Source organism: Symphodus melops, assembly GCF_947650265.1.
Source record: "Symphodus melops genome assembly, chromosome: 16".
In the NCBI taxonomy this organism is placed as follows: Eukaryota; Metazoa; Chordata; class Actinopteri; order Labriformes; family Labridae; genus Symphodus; species Symphodus melops.
The window spans coordinates 21,677,654-21,697,376 of NC_136706.1; the positions used below are offsets into that span (position 1 = coordinate 21,677,654).

The window sequence follows — 19,723 nt, forward strand, 5'->3', positions numbered from 1 at the left end:
CTATCTATCTATCTATCTATCTATCTATCTATCTATCTATAAATCTATCTATCTATCTATCAATCTATCTATCAATCTATCTATAAATCTATCAATCTATCTATAAATCTATCTATAAATCTATCTATCTATCTATCTATCTATCTATCTATCTATCTATCTATCTATCTATCTATCTATCTATCTATCTATCTATCTATCTATCCATCCATCCATCCATCCATCCATCCATCTCTATCTTCGTTTTACATAACAAGAGTTTTGTATTGAAATGTCAGAATGAGTTTGATCAGGTGGGTTTTGAGACGTGATTTAAAAATATAATATTTGACTTTAGTTGAAGCTCATAGCATGATCAAATAAGAATACTTATTGATAATACATGCTCTATTACCATGTTCACAAGTGCTCTCCTCACTGTGATATTGTCTTATTCAGTCATGACATTTTTATGTGTTTATTAATATTAAAAGTTATACTTTGGTCTATGGAGAGCAGAAGCAAGTTCTGATATACACAATAAACTGTGAAAACAATCTTTGAATGAGTATTTGTCAAGTGGATTTACGTTTAAAACGTCATAACACTTGTGTGTTTCACATTATGATGTAAGAAACCCAGTTTTTGCGTGTGTTGAACTTTCTCAAAAGAGAAAGAGGAACTCAAAGGTGTTTGTTGACTTTTCCATCAAGATGGCAAATGTTCCCCAAAACGATTTTCTCAAACACGTAGATTGTTCATTTTCTTATTTCTTATTTTATTTTTTTTCATTTATTTGTCTCATAAATGCAATTTATTTGACCAAATCTCTTTTTTTCTTCTCTCTATAAAACTATGTTTATCCAACAACCAGACCGGTGATAATTGTTAATATTTATTAGCATAAACATTGACATTTGTTAATAAAATATAAAAGAAGAAGTCAGTAGGCACCGGCAGAGCCTTTTATCAGAGGGCACCGGGCACTACGTAATGTTAAAGTTGCGGCAGGATAAAAAATAGCTTATAGCCAATCAAATCAAACCATTTTGGGCGGACTATTTGAACGTTCTAAAATACGGTTTTCTGATTGGCTAATGGACATATCGCTCAGAGAGGACTGTCTCAAGTCGAACGATCGGCTCTTTTTCGATTTAAAGGTTGATTGAAGCTTTATAAACGCTCATAAAGCGTGACATTTTGAACGACACAGCCAGAGAGTCGACAAAGTGATTTTTTGTTTTTTAAGTCTTGACATTTAGCACGGTAAGAGGCGGAAAGTGGGTGAGCTCTATTCTTGAAACCCTCGCCTCTGATTGACTCCTAGTTTCTGACGTCACAGAGTGGGCGTGAGCTTCAGGGACATCAACAAAGAGGAAAAAGGAGAAAGGAGAGAGAAGACGAGAAACGCCAAACGCTGCGGCCGAAGACAACAGATATGTGGATTTAATTTGCATTAACAGGTAGCGTACACTATTATATTATAAACACACTCTGTAAATCTTATCTAAACATAGATTTGCTACTCTTGTGAACAAATCTTGCCTTGTTTTATGCTACAAATTGACTGGAAATAGAAGGACCACAGCTGATCAGATTGAACTGTCGACAAAGGAACATTTAATATCAATAAACATTAAAGAACCGAAGCTATAATTTGCCGAAAATTAACAGCCTAAAGTCTCATTTTCAAGTGATTTTCGTCTTTCTCTTCACCAGGGATGTTTGTAATAACATACAAGTGGATTTTCTCGTTTAAATCTCTCTGAGGAAATAATGGCACTTAAAGCAAGTGTTTCCCTATTCTTGTCACTTTTGAGATGCAATAAAGCACATTTAAGCGACTTTACACGGACAATTTCCTGACGACAGCCGGAGATATTTTCCTGCTCTGTTGTTGTTGGATTCATCTCATGTTTTTTAAAGCAGATTTTTACACGGTTAAAAACACATTGAGAAACAATAACATGTGTTTTTTGGGGGGGTCTGGTGCATCCGTACTGTGCTTTGATCAATAACAAAATATTTGATTTTGATAAATTGATTGTACAGTAGAATAAAAAGGCCTTCTATGGTCGGAGGATTGAAACATAAAGCAGCCCCTCCCCCGCTCCTCACACAGGATTTAAACGCTAGCTCGACGTTAGCTCCCTCGATTAGCATCAACAAACAAGGTAAAAAAGAGACCGTGGAGATTATATTTTTTGTTAGTTTTGGGGTTGTTTATTATAAACAGGCAGATCCTTTTGATAAGCAGTTGTTTTTTTCGGTCAGACCAAAAAAAAAGGGGAAGGCGTTTACCTCAGGAAATCTGACACCGAAGCCCAGCTGAGAGGAGTGGGCGGGGCTTCGAGCTCTGAGAGGAGTGGGCGGAGCTTCGAGCTCTGACCCCTGTGCGAGAAGGCAACAAATGTAGGCCATGGATACAGTACATGCATTTTAAACAAGGATATCATATAAAAACTTTAACAGAAAGAAAAGGGACAACATATCAGACAGTATTAAATGATATTAATGTTCTGTGCTCACAGAGCTTGGAAACACTTCTTTTCATAATAACAGGATGACTTTCAAAGTTTAGAAATTCATTGTTGCTTTCTTAATAGCTTTAAACAGTCATCTCAAATCGTTCAGCGTCCACTGTATGGCCTGGAGCTTTTTTTTGTTGTTGCAAGAATAACAACCAATGTACAAAATCTGATTTAGAGTTTCCTGTTTTGCAGTAAGAAATACTGTGCTGAAAAAAAAGAAGAAGAAAGATCCCTTAATCCAGTGCCAGCCGAGACATGGACGCCTACAAGCTGATGAAGGATCTGAGGCTGAACTATGAGCAGGAAGTTCACTACCTCCCCAAGGAGACGGGACTGAGCCTCATTGAATCCACAACACAGGTGAGAGAAGTCCCTCGTAATCACCCTTAAATCCATAAAGCACCTTTATTATAAAACAATGCCATAACATACTGTATATAATCCAAGTCTGTCATGCTTTTCTAGCAGGCTAAGCCTTTCTTCTAATAACCTCGACCAAAAGTCACCAGCAGTGTTGTGATTGAACGTCTTGTCTTTGTTTTGCAGGATGACAGTCGAATCTCGGCCAAGTGCAGAGATGCCAAAGTGGAGGACCTGTGGAGTCTCACAAGCTTCTTTGGTTATAGCACACAGACCTTCGTCCTGGCTGTTAACCTGCTGGACAGATTCCTGGCCATGATGCGGGTACGAAAAGCACACCGACAGCTCTTGTTTTTGAAGTTGTGCTGCATGAAAGCTCTGCAGCGTCACTTTTAAAGCTACAAGTTAAAACAAATAAAGTGGATTTAAATTAAATGTTATTCAGGTTGTACTTAAACATTTTCTCCTTCGTGTATCCACCTCAGATCCAACCAAAGCACCTCTCCTGTGTCAGCCTCAGCTGCCTCCACATGGCGGCCAAAGTGACGGAGGAGGAGTGCAACGTGACGCCGGGCGATGAGCTCATCCGCATCGGACAGTGCAGGTTCACCGTGTCCGACCTCAACCGCATGGAGAAGATCGTCTCGGAGAAGCTCGACTTTAAATCCAAAGCCATCACTGCCTTAACCTTCCTCCACCTGTACCACCAGATCACACTTTCACACTGCACAGACAGGTAAGAGACACACACACACACACACACACACACACACACACACACACACACACACACACACACACACACACACACACACACACACACACACACACACACACACACACACACACACACACACACACACACACACACACACACACACACACACACACACACACACACACACACACACACACACACACACACACACACACACACACACACACACACACACACCTGTCTGAATCAACTGGTTTTTGATTTGACCTTAAAGTCAGTGAATTTATTATTCAACATCAGGTTTTTTTCTTTTCTGCTCCTGTCGAAACACATTTTGGTTTAATTGGACATCCCTGAGTGTTTACATAAATCGACTTTGGGTTGGTGTGCAAACAGAGATTTTCCCAAGGCTGTGATTGGACGAGCTCCTGCGCCCTGCTGCTTGTTTGTCACAGTAGCTCCACCTGATGTAGGCCAGCAGTCAGCTATCAGCCGACTCGGTCTGACTGCGATAAGATTTGGCCCGACAGATCCCTCACGCTTGTGTAAGACCTGGCACAGTGTGTTGTTTCGATAATGCTTAGCCGATGTTTGCTTCCAAACTTCACACACAAGGTTACTGTAGGTCACCGCGTTTCTCAAACAGCCGTAAACAGTCTTGAAAGCTCGTCTGAGAACTCACCTGAACATGTTTGTGTTTTTCTGTGGGAACAGGAAGGAGACTCTGAACCTGGAGAAGCTGGAGGCTCAGCTCAAAGCCTGTCTGTGCAGAATCTCCTTCTCCAAAGCCAAGGTAAGAATTCAGTGCATGTTTCAAAGGTCACGCTGGATTACAGCTGCTCAGCGCTCTAATGAGACGTCGTTGTTTGAAAGCTGCACAGAGACAGATTTTGTTTGTGCCACCTTTAACCGCTGGCTGTGTGTTTGTCCGTCCAGCCGTCCGTCCTCGCCCTGTCTCTCCTGAGGCAGGAGATCGAAGCGGGCCAGTCCGAGGACATGTTGGAGATACTCTATCACATCCAAAGACACCTCAAGGTAAACACTCCCATGTCTTTATAACACAACAACCTCACCACCATGTAGGCAGAGTAACAGCCGGTGAAAATAAACAAGAACTGAGGTGGGCCGCAGCAGCTCTGAGCCAATCAAATTCAGAGGACAGACAATGTTTTAAAGGTTGGATTTAAAATCGGGCTGAGTGGTTTCTGTTGGTATCAGAACAAACTTTTTAGGGACAACGAGAACACTGACATGACGAACGACTTGATAAACTTGCAGGCAAACCAACTCCAAATGAACCTCTAGTTTAGGACTAAACGGGGGGGAAGTGAACACAACACGCGAATAGGCGTGGACTCATTAGGACTGGCAGCAGGCTCGTTTGTTTATTCCTAGCCTGGCTCAAGTTCAAAACCTTTTTTTTTTTCTTCCTCCAATCGACGCCCTGAGTTATGTAACCTGCAGTCGTGTTGTGACGGCTAAAAGCGACGCATAATAACGAGACGTTTAAAGGTCTGCGTTCACGGTGGGATTTCTGAAATCTAATTATCCGTTTCCCTAAAAGAAAGTCCTTTAAAATTATGAATCATTTTCCCTTTAAATTTGAGCCTAAAACAATAATGGAGGACAAGTTTTTGTAAGTGAAGGTTCCTCACAGGGACATTTGTGGACTGTGCTGACGCGGGGATATTTTGGTCCCTGGGTGTTTGTCTTTCAAACCCTCCCACCCCCCGACACTTGACCCGTCAGGTGTTAAATGACCTTGCTGATCAGGTTTCAGAACAAACGTACGGACGCTGTTTTAACCTGGTTTCACGTCACCTCCTGACCTGGAAAAAGAAACCAGGTCTGCGTTTACAGGAACGCCGTGTTAAGTAACGGTTATTTTAAACAGACGATCAGTCAGTGTACGGGGCCGGCGGCCAAGCGGCTGAACTGAACGCCTGTGTGCTTTGGTTTCAGATTGCGGACGGTGAACTGCTGCTATGGAGTGAGCGTGTGGCACGCTGTCTGCTGGACTACGCGTCCCCTGAATGCAGCAAACCCAACCACAAGAAGCTGCAGTGGATCGTCTCGCGGCGGACCGCCCAGAACCTGCACAGCTACCGCAGCGTCCCTGAACTGCCCACCATCCCCGAGGGCTGCTGGGATGAGAGCGAGAGGTCAGTCCCCCCCCGATTCACCCGGTCACGATGCTAACATGAGACCCTCACACACTCACAAACCAGAACCCACCCAAGCATCTCTACATCTATGAAAACAAACAACGATCCCCACACGCTCAGACCACAGACACACATGATTCTCAACACTGGCCGAACCGTCGATGCATCTGACATCAAAATAAAGACCACTCTCAAAAACACAGCTGAACATGACACGAACACACGAGCAGAGCCGATACAACGAGTGAGCAGCCTCTGAAAGGACGCCATGCAGAGACCGATCCTCACAACGCACTGAGTCAGTCACTCATTCTGTCAGGTCCTCGAAGGCAACACGGTCAAAACCCCCGAATCTCCCTGAAGAAGATTCTAAAACTATCCGAACCATAAAGATAAGATAAGATAATCCTTTATTCATAAACACACCCGAGCAAGATCCAAACAGTCGTAAACGTCAGAACGAAACGAGAATTAAAGAAGAAGACACAAAAACACATTTGTTTGATGTGAACCAGTACGACTAAACGTCAGTGGTTTTTAAAAGTGTTGCTGCAGACTGGCTTCAGTCCGAGCTCACAGCTCTGTCCTCAGACGCTTCCACAGTCCGACCTGTGACTTGTGTTGGATTCAGTTTCCTTCTCGCTCAGATGTTCATGTGACCTCATGTGACGGCTCACACTCGGCTGTAAAATCTGAAAAAACTCCTGACGACGAGAGAGGAATTAAAGATTAAAAGGAAGCACACACGCCTGCTGTGTTGCCACATAAACACACACACACACACACCTAATGTTTCCGTTTGTTCATCAGCAGCACTCTGACAAACACTGAGGTCATTGTGTAACATCACTGTTAAGAACAACATATCGTGTGCTGTTTACTGAGAATGAGCCCGAGGCGACACACCAAGCTGTATATGTTGTAACACACACACACACACACACACACAGCTGTCTCCGCTCGTCGGGGCCTCTCATATCTCTCTGCTTGTTATGATGGGAGGGCGTGCGAGCTGCCAGTCACGTCCCACTGACACAGACATTTCCATGATGTCACAGGAGTTCAGCAGCGTGCGTTTATGTAACGGTGAAGTGAAGAAAGGAGCGGACGGGGAAAACTTCTCCCGCTGAGTCGAGCAAACAGAAAGGACAGCTCTGAAACACGCTCATCCTGAAACCTTCCTTTATGTTTATATCATTTTATATCAAGTTCAACTCCACTCCGTGACCTCCACAATCAGCCGAGTCGGACTTTAACTGAGTCAGGACGTGAGATCAGCTGCTCACACACACACACACAGGATGGTGTGTGTGTGTTATTCTGCACTCATCAGGAAGCTGTGAGTGACAATCATTGACCACGCTCAGTAACCTCCAGTTAAAGCTGGAACATTGAAATAAAACACTAAACTTCGGCTCTTGACTTCTCAGGTTTAGTTGAAATATCAGGTTCACGTTCCTTTAAAAGTCGACACTAAATCATCGGTTACTGCTCGAGTACAAAGTCACGTCGTGTACGAGCGGTTTTCAAACAAACTTCCTCAAAGCACATTTAAGAGATTCAACTCTTTTTAAGTTCAATTTAAAACCTTCAACTTTAAAGACTTCACACTCTGATGAGGACGTTTCAAGGCCTCAAACACAGACTGTAAAGAAACAAACAGAAACATGATAACATACCATGTCGACAAATACAGGAGTCCTCCATATTCACTGTTTGATTGTTTGAGTACAAAAAAGATTTTTTAAATTGCCGGTATCAGTTTTATTTTCACTCGTTATGACGGAGCTGAAGTTAGTTTGTGATATTTTTGACGGGTCATTTCTGACCACGCGCTGACGTCTTCTGTAACCGTGTGTCCCTGCTCGTGTTTCCACAGTGAGGACTCGTGCGAGGACGTGATGAGTTCAGGCGAGGAGTCTCTCAGCAGCTCTCCGGGCAGCGACGCCGAAGGACCCTACTTCCCTCTGCACCTCCGCCGCCAAAAACACCGCCAACACCTCCACGCCTGAAGCCTGCGCCGCCACCACGTGCCTCAACCGCCGCCACCTTCTAACGTCTTCACCTTTTTACAAACACAGATTCTTTTAATTCACGCTGGTGCTGCTGGTGGAGAATCGCACAAAAACAGATGAGCAGCGCCCGGGAGTCTTCCTGCTAGATTGTTTTGATTCTTTAGTCTGTAGACGTGTCGGTGCATGTTGAGATGTCACATTCCAGGACGAACATTAGAGGAAAAAGTCGACTTGTGACGTCAGGTCTTCACGGGGCCGAGCGTGCACAGTGGAGTCAGAAACGGTTCGAGTTGTCGACAGGGAGAAAAAAAAAAAAAAGAGGCTAAAAATGTGATTTATTTATGAGAATGTTTTTGACTGTTATTAATCTAAAGACTGTTCCTAGTAAGACTGAGGACGAGTTCGTAGTGACGCACAGAACACGAGAGCAGCTGTGGTCTTTCTGCTCGTCATATTTAAAACTCAAAGAATAACACACGTCGTCTTTGGATCAGGAGTGCACAGATTTTGGGGAGTTTTTTTTGTGGTCATGTTGCAAATTGAAGCTTCGACCTAGGAAGTAAGGAGACACAGGACTGACCCAGATCTTTACTGAGACTCACAGTTTCATTTTAAACTGTACCAGAAACCCCCCTAAAAGATTCATCTTAAAACACAACTTGGGTCATGACTCCAGTGGGATCTGAACCTGAATCAGGTCTAACAGGGTCTCCTGCTCCTCCTGGACCACACGGTCTCAAACATCTCCAGAGACCACTGATCACGGCTGCTCTCGTCTTCTGTTCCAAAAAAAAGTTTCATTTGCACAGTTTTTCTTTTCAAGTGTTAAATGGGCAGACTGAAGGTTCGAGTCTGAAGGGAAACAGAGATCAAGGCCGTCCTCTCAAAGTGCCTTGCTTAAAGGCAGCAAAGACCAACCCGAGCGTTTTCCCCCTCAGACTCAAACCCGTCACACCTTGGGGTGTTCAGATAAATATTTAACGAGTGTGTTTGTGGATGTGTGTGTGTGTATGTATGACCCTGGTTTAAAACGTCAAAGTTGCCAACTTTAGGATGTAGCGTAAAAAAAAAAAAAAAAAAAAAAAGAAAGTTTGGTTTTGTTTGGAGAGGATGTTCTGAAAGAAATGATGACTGTGTCAAAAAAAAGCTAAAAATGTCAAAAATGTTAATATAAAAACATGTAAAACTGTAAATGATGTACAAAAAAAATCTGTTAATAGTTTTCTGTAGATATTAAGTTATTTATTCTGTTTTTGTCACCTGTACTGAAACCAGAAAATCTGATAAAAAATATTGTTTTTTAATCCTTCGTCTTTGCTCTTTTCTTCGTCACACCTGAAAAAAACCAATCAGCTGCACGAATAGAAAATCAGTTCTCCTCCTTAATTAGTCTGGAGAATTTAAAAGGACATTAAACGTAGTTTAAATGTGCGGTACCTTTAAAAGTCTGATCTGTCAAACATTAAGAGGACCAGGACGGATTCTGTCCCGTGGCCCCGCCGTCCTTTACAAAGAATCCATTCGAGCTCAAACATTTTAAGTCCCACTGAAGTTTGAATTTTGACTCGGAGAAACTTTAAGTAGTCAGAAATAAAATCCAAGATGTCCGCTGTGTGCATCAACGGAAACATTTCATAATTTATTAGCAGCCAAATCAGCGTGTCAGTTCAGTCTGTGGACACGCTGCCATGTTATTATTTTACATGCTAACTGTCACGTAGCGTGTCGTCAACATCAGGGAGGAGTGAACAAATCACAGGGTTCATGGTCAACCCGGTGTGATGTCATCAAAGCTTCTTCAGGTCAACAGGGAGAGCTCAGAGTCTCAGGTTTGATCAAAGAAGATTTATTTTATAAAATAAGTTTAGAAAAGAGCAGACGTGGAAAATAGTTTCTCTGACAGTGAAGTGTTCTTTCATTTATCAGTCAAACACAATCGAGCCATTTCTGAGAAACAGAAACTGCTGAACGGACGCAACACACACGCACACACACACACACACACACACACACACTATCTTACACAAACACAAACCAGAAAAAACATCCACCCTGGTTAAAGCAATGAATTTTCCTGAATACAGAAATTCCTCTCATTGTGTTTTGACTTTGAGAAGTGTTCCTCTCACTTGATTGGCTGAGGTGTCTCAGGTCATTGTCGGCTTTATCACAGCAGAGAGAAAGTGTAAGTGAGCTCAGACTACAGGACACAGTGTGAGAAGTTCAGAACATTCATTTACGACATCATCAGACATTAAAGGAAACATGCCAAGCACAAGTCGGCCGTTTTGGACGCCCCCGACAGACGGACAGGAGTTACTGCGGGCGAGAGAACTGGTTCAGATACGATGTTTAAGACGACTGGGAGTGACTGATACACCAGTAAGAAAAGCAGAAACATGAGTGCAGCCCGTCCTCACACTGCGGTGCAGAGAAATAACACACACACACACACACACAGACACCCGGCTGTGTGACTTTAAAGAAAACCGGAGTGTACCGTCCCTAAATACATTAACTCCTGAACATCTGACATGTCTGATGTTATGAGGGCGGCCTTGATGAGTCAGCATGCTGCAGATCATCTCAGTACAGCTCACACCACATCTCTAAAACTCTCGTAGTCTGAGCTCGGCTTACTCTCTCACTGCCGACTTCTCTTCCAAACAATGACTTTCCTTTCTTTACATTCTGTGTCCCTGTTTGAGATCCTGCTGAACTTTTCCTTTTCCACACTTCTAACCTGTCGATACAGCGTCGTTAGCGTCGCACAGGACTCGTGGGAACATCAGCGCGCACACATTCAGGAGACACGAGCACAGAACAAAAGATAAGAAATTCGGCTGAATCCTACCAAACCAGTCTGCAGTCAGTCCTTTTCAGCCTCCAGAGGTTCTTCGTCATGTCACGCTTTCCAACATGAAGTCCTCCAGACTGATATCCAGCGTGCATGTTCAAGTACGATCCGAGTGAACAAAACCCTCAAACATCCACTTTAAAGGCAGCTGAAGAAAGCAGGAATCACAGTGGTTTTCCATCCACCTTTTCACATCGATCGAGCACTCCACAGTGAAACGTAAACTCCAGCACTGAATCAGAATCCCATCCGAGACTTCTTCTTCTTGGGTTGCGACGCCTGCGACAGCCCCAGTCGCCCCTGTGAACTCTGGGAGAAGGTCCGAGGCTGGGACCAGGAGGAGGAGGGGTCCTGAGACGGGCTGGCCCTGAAGCTCTGCTGGGAGGAGGAGGCGACAGGTGGAGGAGCACGCTGCAGGCTGCTGCCCTCCTCCAGGTAGAAACTGTCGTGCTGCGAGGACTCCAGCTGAGGACAAAAGGCAGACATTGATTACACAGTGTCACTGAGGTTCAGGGTGAGAGTACCGGGCAGGATGGGCACTATCACAGTAACAGTTTCTGTCAATCTGACACAAATAAAAAGCATGGAGGTGAGGGGGGTTGTAGTGCACAGCACACGGCAGCAGGGGTCAGGAGAGAGACCTTCTGACATCTTTTCTTCCTCACCACGTCATGATCATTCACAGAGAGCGGGGGTTTGTTGTTCTCTAATTAAACCTCGTCAAGGTCGTTACACATGTGAGGCAGTAAATAAATAGTAGTAAATAAATAAATAGTAAATAAAACATTCTGCCTTACTTGTGGTGCAAACAGAGAGTTGAGGACGTCCGCTGCTGGACGTTTGTTCTTCCTCTGACTGCTCAATGTGGAGCTCAGTCTCGGTGTCAGGGTGCGGGACCCGCTGGGAGTCTGCTGCTCCTCTGGTTTATTTCTGACACGTTGAGGTGTAGCAGGAAATGGTCGGTCACTTTGCAAGATGGAGTTTGGTGTCTGGGTCAGGGACTGGGACTGGGACTGGGACCTGCTGGGAGTCTGCTGCTCCTCTGATTTATCTCGGACACGTTGAGGTGTAGCAGGAACCAGACCGTCAGTTTGCGAGATGGAGCTCGGTCTCGGTGTCTGGGTCAGGGACTGGGTCTGGGACAGGGACCTGCTGGGAGTCTGCTGCTCCTCTGATTTATCTCGGACACGTTGAGGTGTAGCAGGAACCAGACCGTCAGTTTGCGAGATGGAGCTCGGTCTCGGTCTCGGTGTCTGGGTCAGGGACTGGGTCTGGGTCAGGGTCAGGGTCAGGGACTGGGACTGGGACTGGGACCTGCTGGGAGTCTGCTGCTCCTCTGGTTTATCTCGGACACGTTGAGGTGTAGCAGGAACCGGACCGTCAGTTTGCTCGACAGAGGGCGTTGCGGCTCTTGGCGTTCCGCTCTCCTTATTTCCCACCGAGCGGGACCTGACGCTCTCCATGTCTGACCAGGAGACCTGACTCGCCGCAAAGCTCCCGCCCTGCGAATCGGAGAAGTCCGAGAGGCCGGACTGGCAGCTGCTTGACGAGCCGAAGCTCCCTGACAGCTCCCAGCGTTTCCCTGAAGCTCTCCTCGCCTCCTTCTCCCTCCTCCTCTTCCTCCTCAGACTCTCCACCTTCTTGTCCCTGTTCAGCCCCAAACTGTCCTCCCACCACGCCCGCCACGCCTCCTCGCCCTGCCAGGAGAGCGTCAGGCGCTGGCTCAGCTGATCCTTAAAGGCGTCTGTGTCCACCGGGTCAGGAAGCGGCTTTATGTCAGGCGCCGTCAGAGAGTCTGAGACGGCGGCGTGAAGCAGCAGAGAGCGTGTGGACATGCACGCCGTGAGATCTCTCCTCAGCCCCTCAAAGCGCTCTTGTTCTGCAGAATCTCTCTCTTGATTGTCTGGCGGCTGGAGGAGGCCTTCGGTTTGGACTGTGAAGTGCTGCAGGCGGAGTGGGCGTGGCTTCTTTCCGCGGTTCTTTTTCGTCAATTTCACAAGCCAATGTTTCCATTTAACGAGAGCGCCGTCGCTGATCCTCAGCCGAGTCTGAGCGTCGTGCGCCGGGCTGCTCCGGCCGACCGTTTCCGGGACGCTCCTGGGCTTCTCCACATTATCTTCACCCGCTCGTCCTTCTTCGGCCTCTTTATCGAAACCATTTCTATGATCTGGCTCCGACTCGTTGACGACAACCTGCAGCTTCAACCGCCTGAGATTCCGATCTCTCCGCGCTCTGGACGCTGAATCCTCAGAAGAAGAAGAAGAATCGGAGGGTGTCTCGTTCACAAACATCTTCACAGTTTGAGGCTGAGTGGGCTCGATGACGTCATCATCATCGCTCGACGTTTCTGCCACGACCAGCTGACGATCTGCTGCAGGCCGTCTTCCCGGTGTGTCGGCTGCAGGTCGGTCCTCGGCTGCTCGAGGTGGACTGACGTCTGACCGCTCAGGCTCGAGGAGCTGATAGAAAATATCTCCTGCTTCTGTCAGCTGCAGGACACAGAGGCACTCTGCAGCGCCTGCTTCTTTTCTTCCTCTCATCTGGATACAAGTCAGACCTGCAAACAAGAACCAGACAGATCACATAAAGCGCTTCTTTCTTTCACAACTTCATGTTTTAAAGGCATTTCTGGTGAACCTTTAAACCTTGACGCCTGAATTTGATTCCAAGTATTAAAACGTTTACATGTGTTTCTGCTTTCAAGCAGATGCTAAATTAAAGGGATACTTCACACATTTACATGAAGCTGTGTATCATTAGAAACATGGTAGTAGTGTTGAATGGTTGTGAGTCCAGCCCTCATTTTGCCCTGAGACGACAAAGCTTCATGCAAATGGGTGAAGTATCCTTTTAAGTTGAGAAAGTTAATTTGACAATAGCACATGAATAGATATTACATAAAAAATAGCACATATATAGCACATCAAATGGATGTTGTTCTGCTCCTATGACAATGTAATGCTTGCAAAAGGTTCCTTGGTTTGTATTGAAAGTGCATCAACAGGCAGTGGAGGAATACGGACGCTGTTTTGGCTGCATTTGGAGCCGAAGCGGTTTGATGCAAATTCGCGACAACAGGCATCAAGGGGTTAAACCTCGGCCTTGTTTTGAGAGCTACTAAACGTTTGGCATTGCTCGGTGAATAGCTTCAGCCAGCTGCTGCTGAGATGAGCTGTGGTAAACACAAAGCAGCAGCAGCATTCATAGGAGACACAAACACTTTCCTAAAACTCATTGAGACAACATTCTGACTTTACCTACATTTTTTTTCCACCAGCTAGCCTCCTTGTTCAGAGACTTCAGAGTGAACCGATGTGGGAAATCATCAGGGAAGTTCTTCACCATGTGTTAGTCAATACTGTGCCACTGTGTGGTGTTTAATGTGTCAGGAAGGAAGACGTTGACATTTACAGGAGTGTGTGAAAAAGCTCTTTGTGATGAAGTCTGAACTCGGTCTCACTCTCTTGATCTCTGATAAACAGAGTGGAACACAAACCTGCTGCAGGTGATGACAGTCTGTTGGTTGCGACTTCATGGCGGTGAGGGATCTGGACAGGAAGGTGTGTCAGGCTGTCTCTGGGTCTGAGCAGAGACTGAGGAGGACCATGGCTGGAACAGGCCTCCGCTCTGCCTCCTGAACACGTACAGAGGGAAAGGTCACGCACGAAGGTGAAGAGTCAGAACACGCCTCAATGACACAGCCAGCATGCACACTGACCCGAGTACTGCAGCAGCGTCAGCTCCTGAGAACCGTGAGAGCCCAAAACCACTTTGGTGGTCACAGTCCGGCCAACTGCAGATTCAGAGGAGGCGGAGCCGGGAATCACGTGACAAAAGATGGGCGGGGACCGCATGTAGTGATCCCACTTCAGCATGGGGACTCCAGGGAAACGCTCGTCCATGATGTAGGCTGAATACTGAGAGAGAGGAGGAGCGGTCAGTCTTCACAGATCCTCCGAAGAGGAAGATGAGCTGCCTCCTGTCATAAAGCGATCATCTATTCATCATCATTACTCTGATTTAACTTCAGAAAAACAGAAAGGAAGATTAGGGACTTTTTCAAAACATCCTCACATGTGATTTTAAACCTTCTTCTGCTTCTTTTATCTGCGAGTTAAAGCTGCAGGTTTGACATTCAGTCATTTAAAAATACAATTACATGCAACCAGAGGGTGCCCAAATTAATAACACGCGTTCATGACAATCCATTCAATATATCAGTCAGCACCAGCCTGCGTCCTCATTTTTGCATATGTGATAAAAGTCAGACTCCAGTGGAAATGATGCGCCTTCAGTTGAACCTAATAATAAAGAATCCACATATCTCTTTGCATGATCAGGAGGCTGTGTGTTCAATGATAAGTCATTGAAAATAATATCATTTTATAAAATTCACATTAAAATTAGAGTTTAAAGACAAGACATTTAAAGTTCTGAGGATCTGTGGTCCAGGAAAAAGGACTTTCTTTAAACATCTGAACACTCGAGAGCCTGACCTCTAGTGGTCACAAACAAGTACTCCATCCTCCCAAAGGATATATATTCTACCAGTGTTGTGAAGTAAAAGCATATTATTTGGTATCTTAACGGCTTGTGGATGCGTCACACGATGTAAAATAGAGTTTTGGATACTTTGTGGTAAATATGGGAGAGTTTGTGTGTAGTGTGGTACCTGAGTGGTGACGAGGTGGTGGAAGCAGTGAGCGTCTCCCAGGTATTTGGACAGGATGAGTCTCTCCCCACTGCGGCACTCTGAACTGTTGCTGATGCGAAACAGTGTGTGACCCTCGGCGGGACTTCTCTGGAGCGACACGGGGAAAAAACCAAGACGGGAGATTTAGTTCATTTCAAGACCAGACCCACGTCACGACAACCACGACATGACCCGCAAACTGCTCTCACCCTGATGTCGGTGAGCTCCACCCCGGACCTGTCTGCGTACAGAATCACCCTCGGGTGGGCGGAGAACTCGCACCATCGCCACGCTGACTTTGCGTTGAAGTACAGGTTGTCGTCTTCCTCCCGAACCTTCTGCGTACTGATGGGGCAGAGAGGTTTTTGTAACCCGACTCACAGCTGTTTGCACATCTGGACGAATAAAGCGTGTCCTCACCCTCTGCCGACAGTCCACAGGTTCACCGCTCCGCTCTCACTGGCGACCAGGACTTCGCCTAAGACATGAGGACTGACGACACATGGCAGAGGAAACACTTGTGATGCACCGTTCCTTCAGTTTGAACCCGTCTTCTTCTCATGCTGCGCTCCTTACCCGACACTGACGCACGTTGCCACCTCTTTGGTGTTGATGACTTGCAGCAGATGAGGGTTGTTAGTCTCACTCATCCTCCAGGCGCCACACAGATAATCCGACCGCACAGCAACACAACCTGCAGGCATATTGAAAAGTTTGCACAAGATGCCACACTAGAACTTGCACGTGATCTTTTTTTTTTTTTTTTTTTTTAAACGTACTTTGGTTCAACAGGGAGGCCGAGCTGATCTGTCTGACGGGGCCTTTAAGCTGGAAGCTGGACAGGCCTTGTGTGAAGCTGGCGTTCACGCAAGGAGAAGCCCCGCTGTGGTTCTGCAGCTCCACTCTGTGGAAGTCTGAGGTACTGCGTTAAGAACCAGAACCAGAACCAGAAGCAGCAACAACACAAAGCTGAAGGTTGACACTAAACAAGAATCTTAAATAGCAGAACGACTATTTTGATACCACGGCAGCAAAACTACAAGCGCAGCAGTCAAGAGGACATGAACGTCACTCCCGCTGGCCTGAGATGAATTCTCACATCAGCTCACTCTGACTTGCTGTGGAATAAATACTCGGGGTCTGGCAGGAGAAACTCTGGTGGAAGTCAGATTGTAAAATGTGTCTGTTTGTGTTCGCATACACAGCTCCTCCAGGAAATATCAGGAAGTGTTCAGGAGGGTGAAAGCCCTAATAGATTGGAAACATATCACCTCTTCTTTTTGTTTGTATGATACATGAGCACAACTTTTGCCTCTCTATGATTCACTGTAACTAAAGGACTAGTGAGACCTCACCATTTGCTCCTTGTACATTTGAATGGGCCGCCACTGCTCTCTCTCTCTGGATGGAAATATAACTGAATATGCGTTTTGGCTTTACACCTCCAAAAAGGAAAAGCTCGGTTGTCTCTTCAGGATACTGAGGCCGTCCAGTCCCTGGTTTCTGGGGTAGATGAGACAGCCGTGCTGGGAGTGGCTGCTGCTCTGTGAGAAGGGAATAAAGGCCAGAGCCCCGCCTGTGGCTCCTTCACAGAAAAGGAGACGGTCCCTCTGCTCAGTTAGCTCCTCATGCAGCAGGTCTCCCAGCAGATCAGGAGGGACGGCGTGCACCACGTCGGACAGCAGAGCGCCGTACCCGTTCAGCGTGTTGGACGAAGAATGCCTTTGACATCTGGAGAAAAGAGACGGCGTGATTTAAAAACACAGACACTCAGTGAGTTGTTGTTTCTTCATCTTACTCAAAGTTCTGTCCACTGACACTCACTTCCACACCAGTCAGTCGGGTCCACTCACATTTTTAGATTAATTTCGTCCAGGAACTTTTTCACTTTCCACATGTGGACTGAATCCTTACGATAAAGCTGAGAAACAAACACACATTTACACGCACTGATGATGCTGCCTCTTTCAACACCGACAAACGAACAAATCAACAACCGTTCTCGTCTCACCTCTTTCCTCCCGTGTTTGAAGCAGAAGTGTTCCCCCAGAAGCTCACTCATGCACCCAAAGGCGTCCTGAGAGTGATCCATGAAGAAGTTCTTTATCTAAACAAGAAAACAAGTCGTTTACAAGCCTTTCATTCCAAAAGACAAACACGCTTTCACACACATTGGATTCATTACACATCAGACTGCTTTAGATGTACGTCGCATTTACTAGCAACAAGAACGTTAAAGATGCGTACGACTTGTTCTCCACGTGAAGATAAATCCTCCTCACACACTGAATGGTTTTCTTGGACTAATGTACTCACATGTTCTCTGAAGTCCAGAGGATTTGGAGGCTTTGAAGGCCAAGGGACGGCTGAAAAAAACACAATACAAATTAAGAATCAACAACATGAAAACAAGGGAAAAAAGAAAAAAAGGATATGCGAAGAGAATCTGAATTTAATCTTCTATGTCAGTGATTTACTTCATTCATTAATTATGTTTTCAAGTCTTTGTCCATTATTTCCCTCCGGTTGTTCACCCAGAAACACAAACATCAAATACGTGTGTACACTTTAAGCCAACAGATCTAAAACATAATGTTGACATTGAAGTGATGTTTCGTTCGTTGTTGTTGTTAATATTGAGGAAAAAGAAACCCAGACCTTTAAGGTGGTAAATAAAGAGTCTCAGGCCTTCTTCAGCGCACTCAACTCGACCCAATGTCATCTGACATTTGAATGACCTACATCCATGAAATCAAACGTTTGGAAGAAACTCACATTTTCTCGGGTCCAGGAGGGGAATCGGTACCGGCTCAGTGTGACGCCACGTCTCCCCTTTGACCCGATGCCGGGGTGTAAAGGTCGAGCTGGAGAGAGGACCATCACCACCCTGAAACCACAAACACAAAGGGAAGTAACGCTGCAGCCGCAGAGATACAGATTTAAAGCGGAAAAACAACCCATGTCGAGAAAATTATCTAAAGCACATCTTCACTATTTAAGACTGACCATTTTCAAATTTAACCTCTGACTCTCTGATCAAAACATTTATTCTTCCTATTTACAAAACCAAAATCATTCATAACTTGGTGCTATAACCACATTTTAGAAACAATATTTAACTGAGTTGGCCCCACGATAAACACGTACGAGCAGCTCAAAAGCTAATAAAGGGATAACTTTAATTGATAGTAACATACCAGCTTTAAAGACAGCTGAACAAAGTGATGTTGACAGATGAAGCAAAGGCAGGAAGTCAGGAACATAAAACGACAATAGTCAGAACAGAAAAGTCGACGAGTTTCAAACAAAAAGGTAAAAATATCAAAAAGAATAAATAAAAATGAAGAATCAAAGTGTGAACATTGAGTTTCAGAGGGCTGAGAAAGTAAAATCAACTTGATTAAAGAAGTGAAAAAATAATAAAAACAGTAAAAATAATAATGAAAGAAAGGTAACGAGATTTTAAGAAGACATCAGCGAACAGACAACAAACTGAACCAAAGTAAACGTGTATAAAACATAAAGGCGAAAACGGAAGAATATAAAGTTAAAGCGGATTTACAACAGATACATTTAGTATGTCATTAATAAAATGTTAATGCATCACAAAGACTTGTCATGGGTAAAACGATTAACAGCAATACAATGAAAAGGGTAGCCAATAAATAAAATACTAAAGCTAAAGAAAGAATGTGACACATTGTGCTTGGACACGTGGTTAGGTAGTTACCTAGATAATAAGACGTCATAGAAAATATTAAAAAAAAAAAAAAAACACACTCACAGAACATTTCACTTTAAATAAAAAAAACTAGTATAAACAGGCAGCTTGCATGTAAAACTGCTGCCAATAAAAACCCGTTTTCATAAATGCATGTGCAAACGTGTTAGCACTTGTCATTAGCACGATGCTAACAGCTGACCCACCTGAGGTCTGACCCGGTCGTAGCAGCCCCAATCTCCAGACCGGACTTTCAGGACCGGGTCCGGAGGGCCGCAGTTATAAAAGGAGGGGAACAGCTGCTGTGGAAACTGGTAATCCATGTATGTACGTCCTGAAATGTTCAAAGCAGCTGTGCATGTGTGCGTCTCTCCTCGAGTCTGGACATGTTGTCCTCCTCCGGCTCCTCGGCTAGCTGTTAGCTCCTCACGCAGCTACTCAGAAAGCACGAATAAACACCTTTCTCCTCTTTAAATCGCCGTGACAAGCCTCCAAAAGGTCAAACTACTACACCATTAAATCCGAGGAGATAAAGGACGAGTATAAGAAGCTAATATTTGCGATGAAAATGTCAAATCCGCAGTGTATCGTTTGACACGTGCTGAGTTGCGCCCAGATTTACGTCAAGCTCAAAGTTGTTAGCAGCGCGTGGACTTCCGGTTTCTTCTGCTACTTTTAATTTAT

The 19,723-nt window shown here is 45.1% G+C and overlaps 2 protein-coding genes across 5 annotated transcripts; one reads left to right on the forward strand and one right to left on the reverse strand.

Moving 5' to 3' along the window:
- Positions 1–1,076: 1,076 nt before the first annotated feature.
- On the forward strand, positions 1,077–9,072 carry ccng2 (cyclin G2). The gene is made up of 8 exons (XM_079365250.1): positions 1,077–1,442; positions 2,703–2,870; positions 3,057–3,194; positions 3,356–3,606; positions 4,303–4,381; positions 4,525–4,623; positions 5,551–5,750; positions 7,633–9,072. The coding sequence occupies exons 2-8, from the start codon at positions 2,766–2,768 to the stop codon at positions 7,763–7,765; spliced, it is 1,005 nt and encodes a 334-aa protein (XP_079221376.1). The 5' UTR covers positions 1,077–1,442; positions 2,703–2,765; the 3' UTR covers positions 7,766–9,072.
- Positions 9,073–9,598: 526 nt separating this feature from the next.
- On the reverse strand, positions 9,599–19,694 carry taf1c (TATA-box binding protein associated factor, RNA polymerase I subunit C). Of its 4 annotated transcripts, none has more exons than XM_079365218.1 (16): positions 19,246–19,694; positions 18,094–18,205; positions 17,635–17,684; positions 17,330–17,425; positions 17,172–17,239; positions 16,799–17,049; positions 16,098–16,232; positions 15,895–16,012; positions 15,739–15,810; positions 15,528–15,663; positions 15,298–15,426; positions 14,344–14,542; positions 14,122–14,259; positions 11,928–13,182; positions 11,423–11,645; positions 9,599–11,090 (listed from the first exon to the last, which is right to left on the reverse strand). In XM_079365218.1, exons 1-16 carry the CDS (start codon positions 19,360–19,362, stop codon positions 10,863–10,865), a joined length of 3,327 nt encoding a protein of 1,108 aa, XP_079221344.1. In that variant the 5' UTR covers positions 19,363–19,694; the 3' UTR covers positions 9,599–10,862. The 4 variants fall into 4 exon arrangements, with proteins under 4 accessions (XP_079221344.1, XP_079221343.1, XP_079221342.1 ...); XM_079365217.1 differs by having other exon boundaries at positions 11,423–11,774; XM_079365216.1 differs by having other exon boundaries at positions 11,757–13,182.
- Positions 19,695–19,723: the final 29 nt, after the last annotated feature.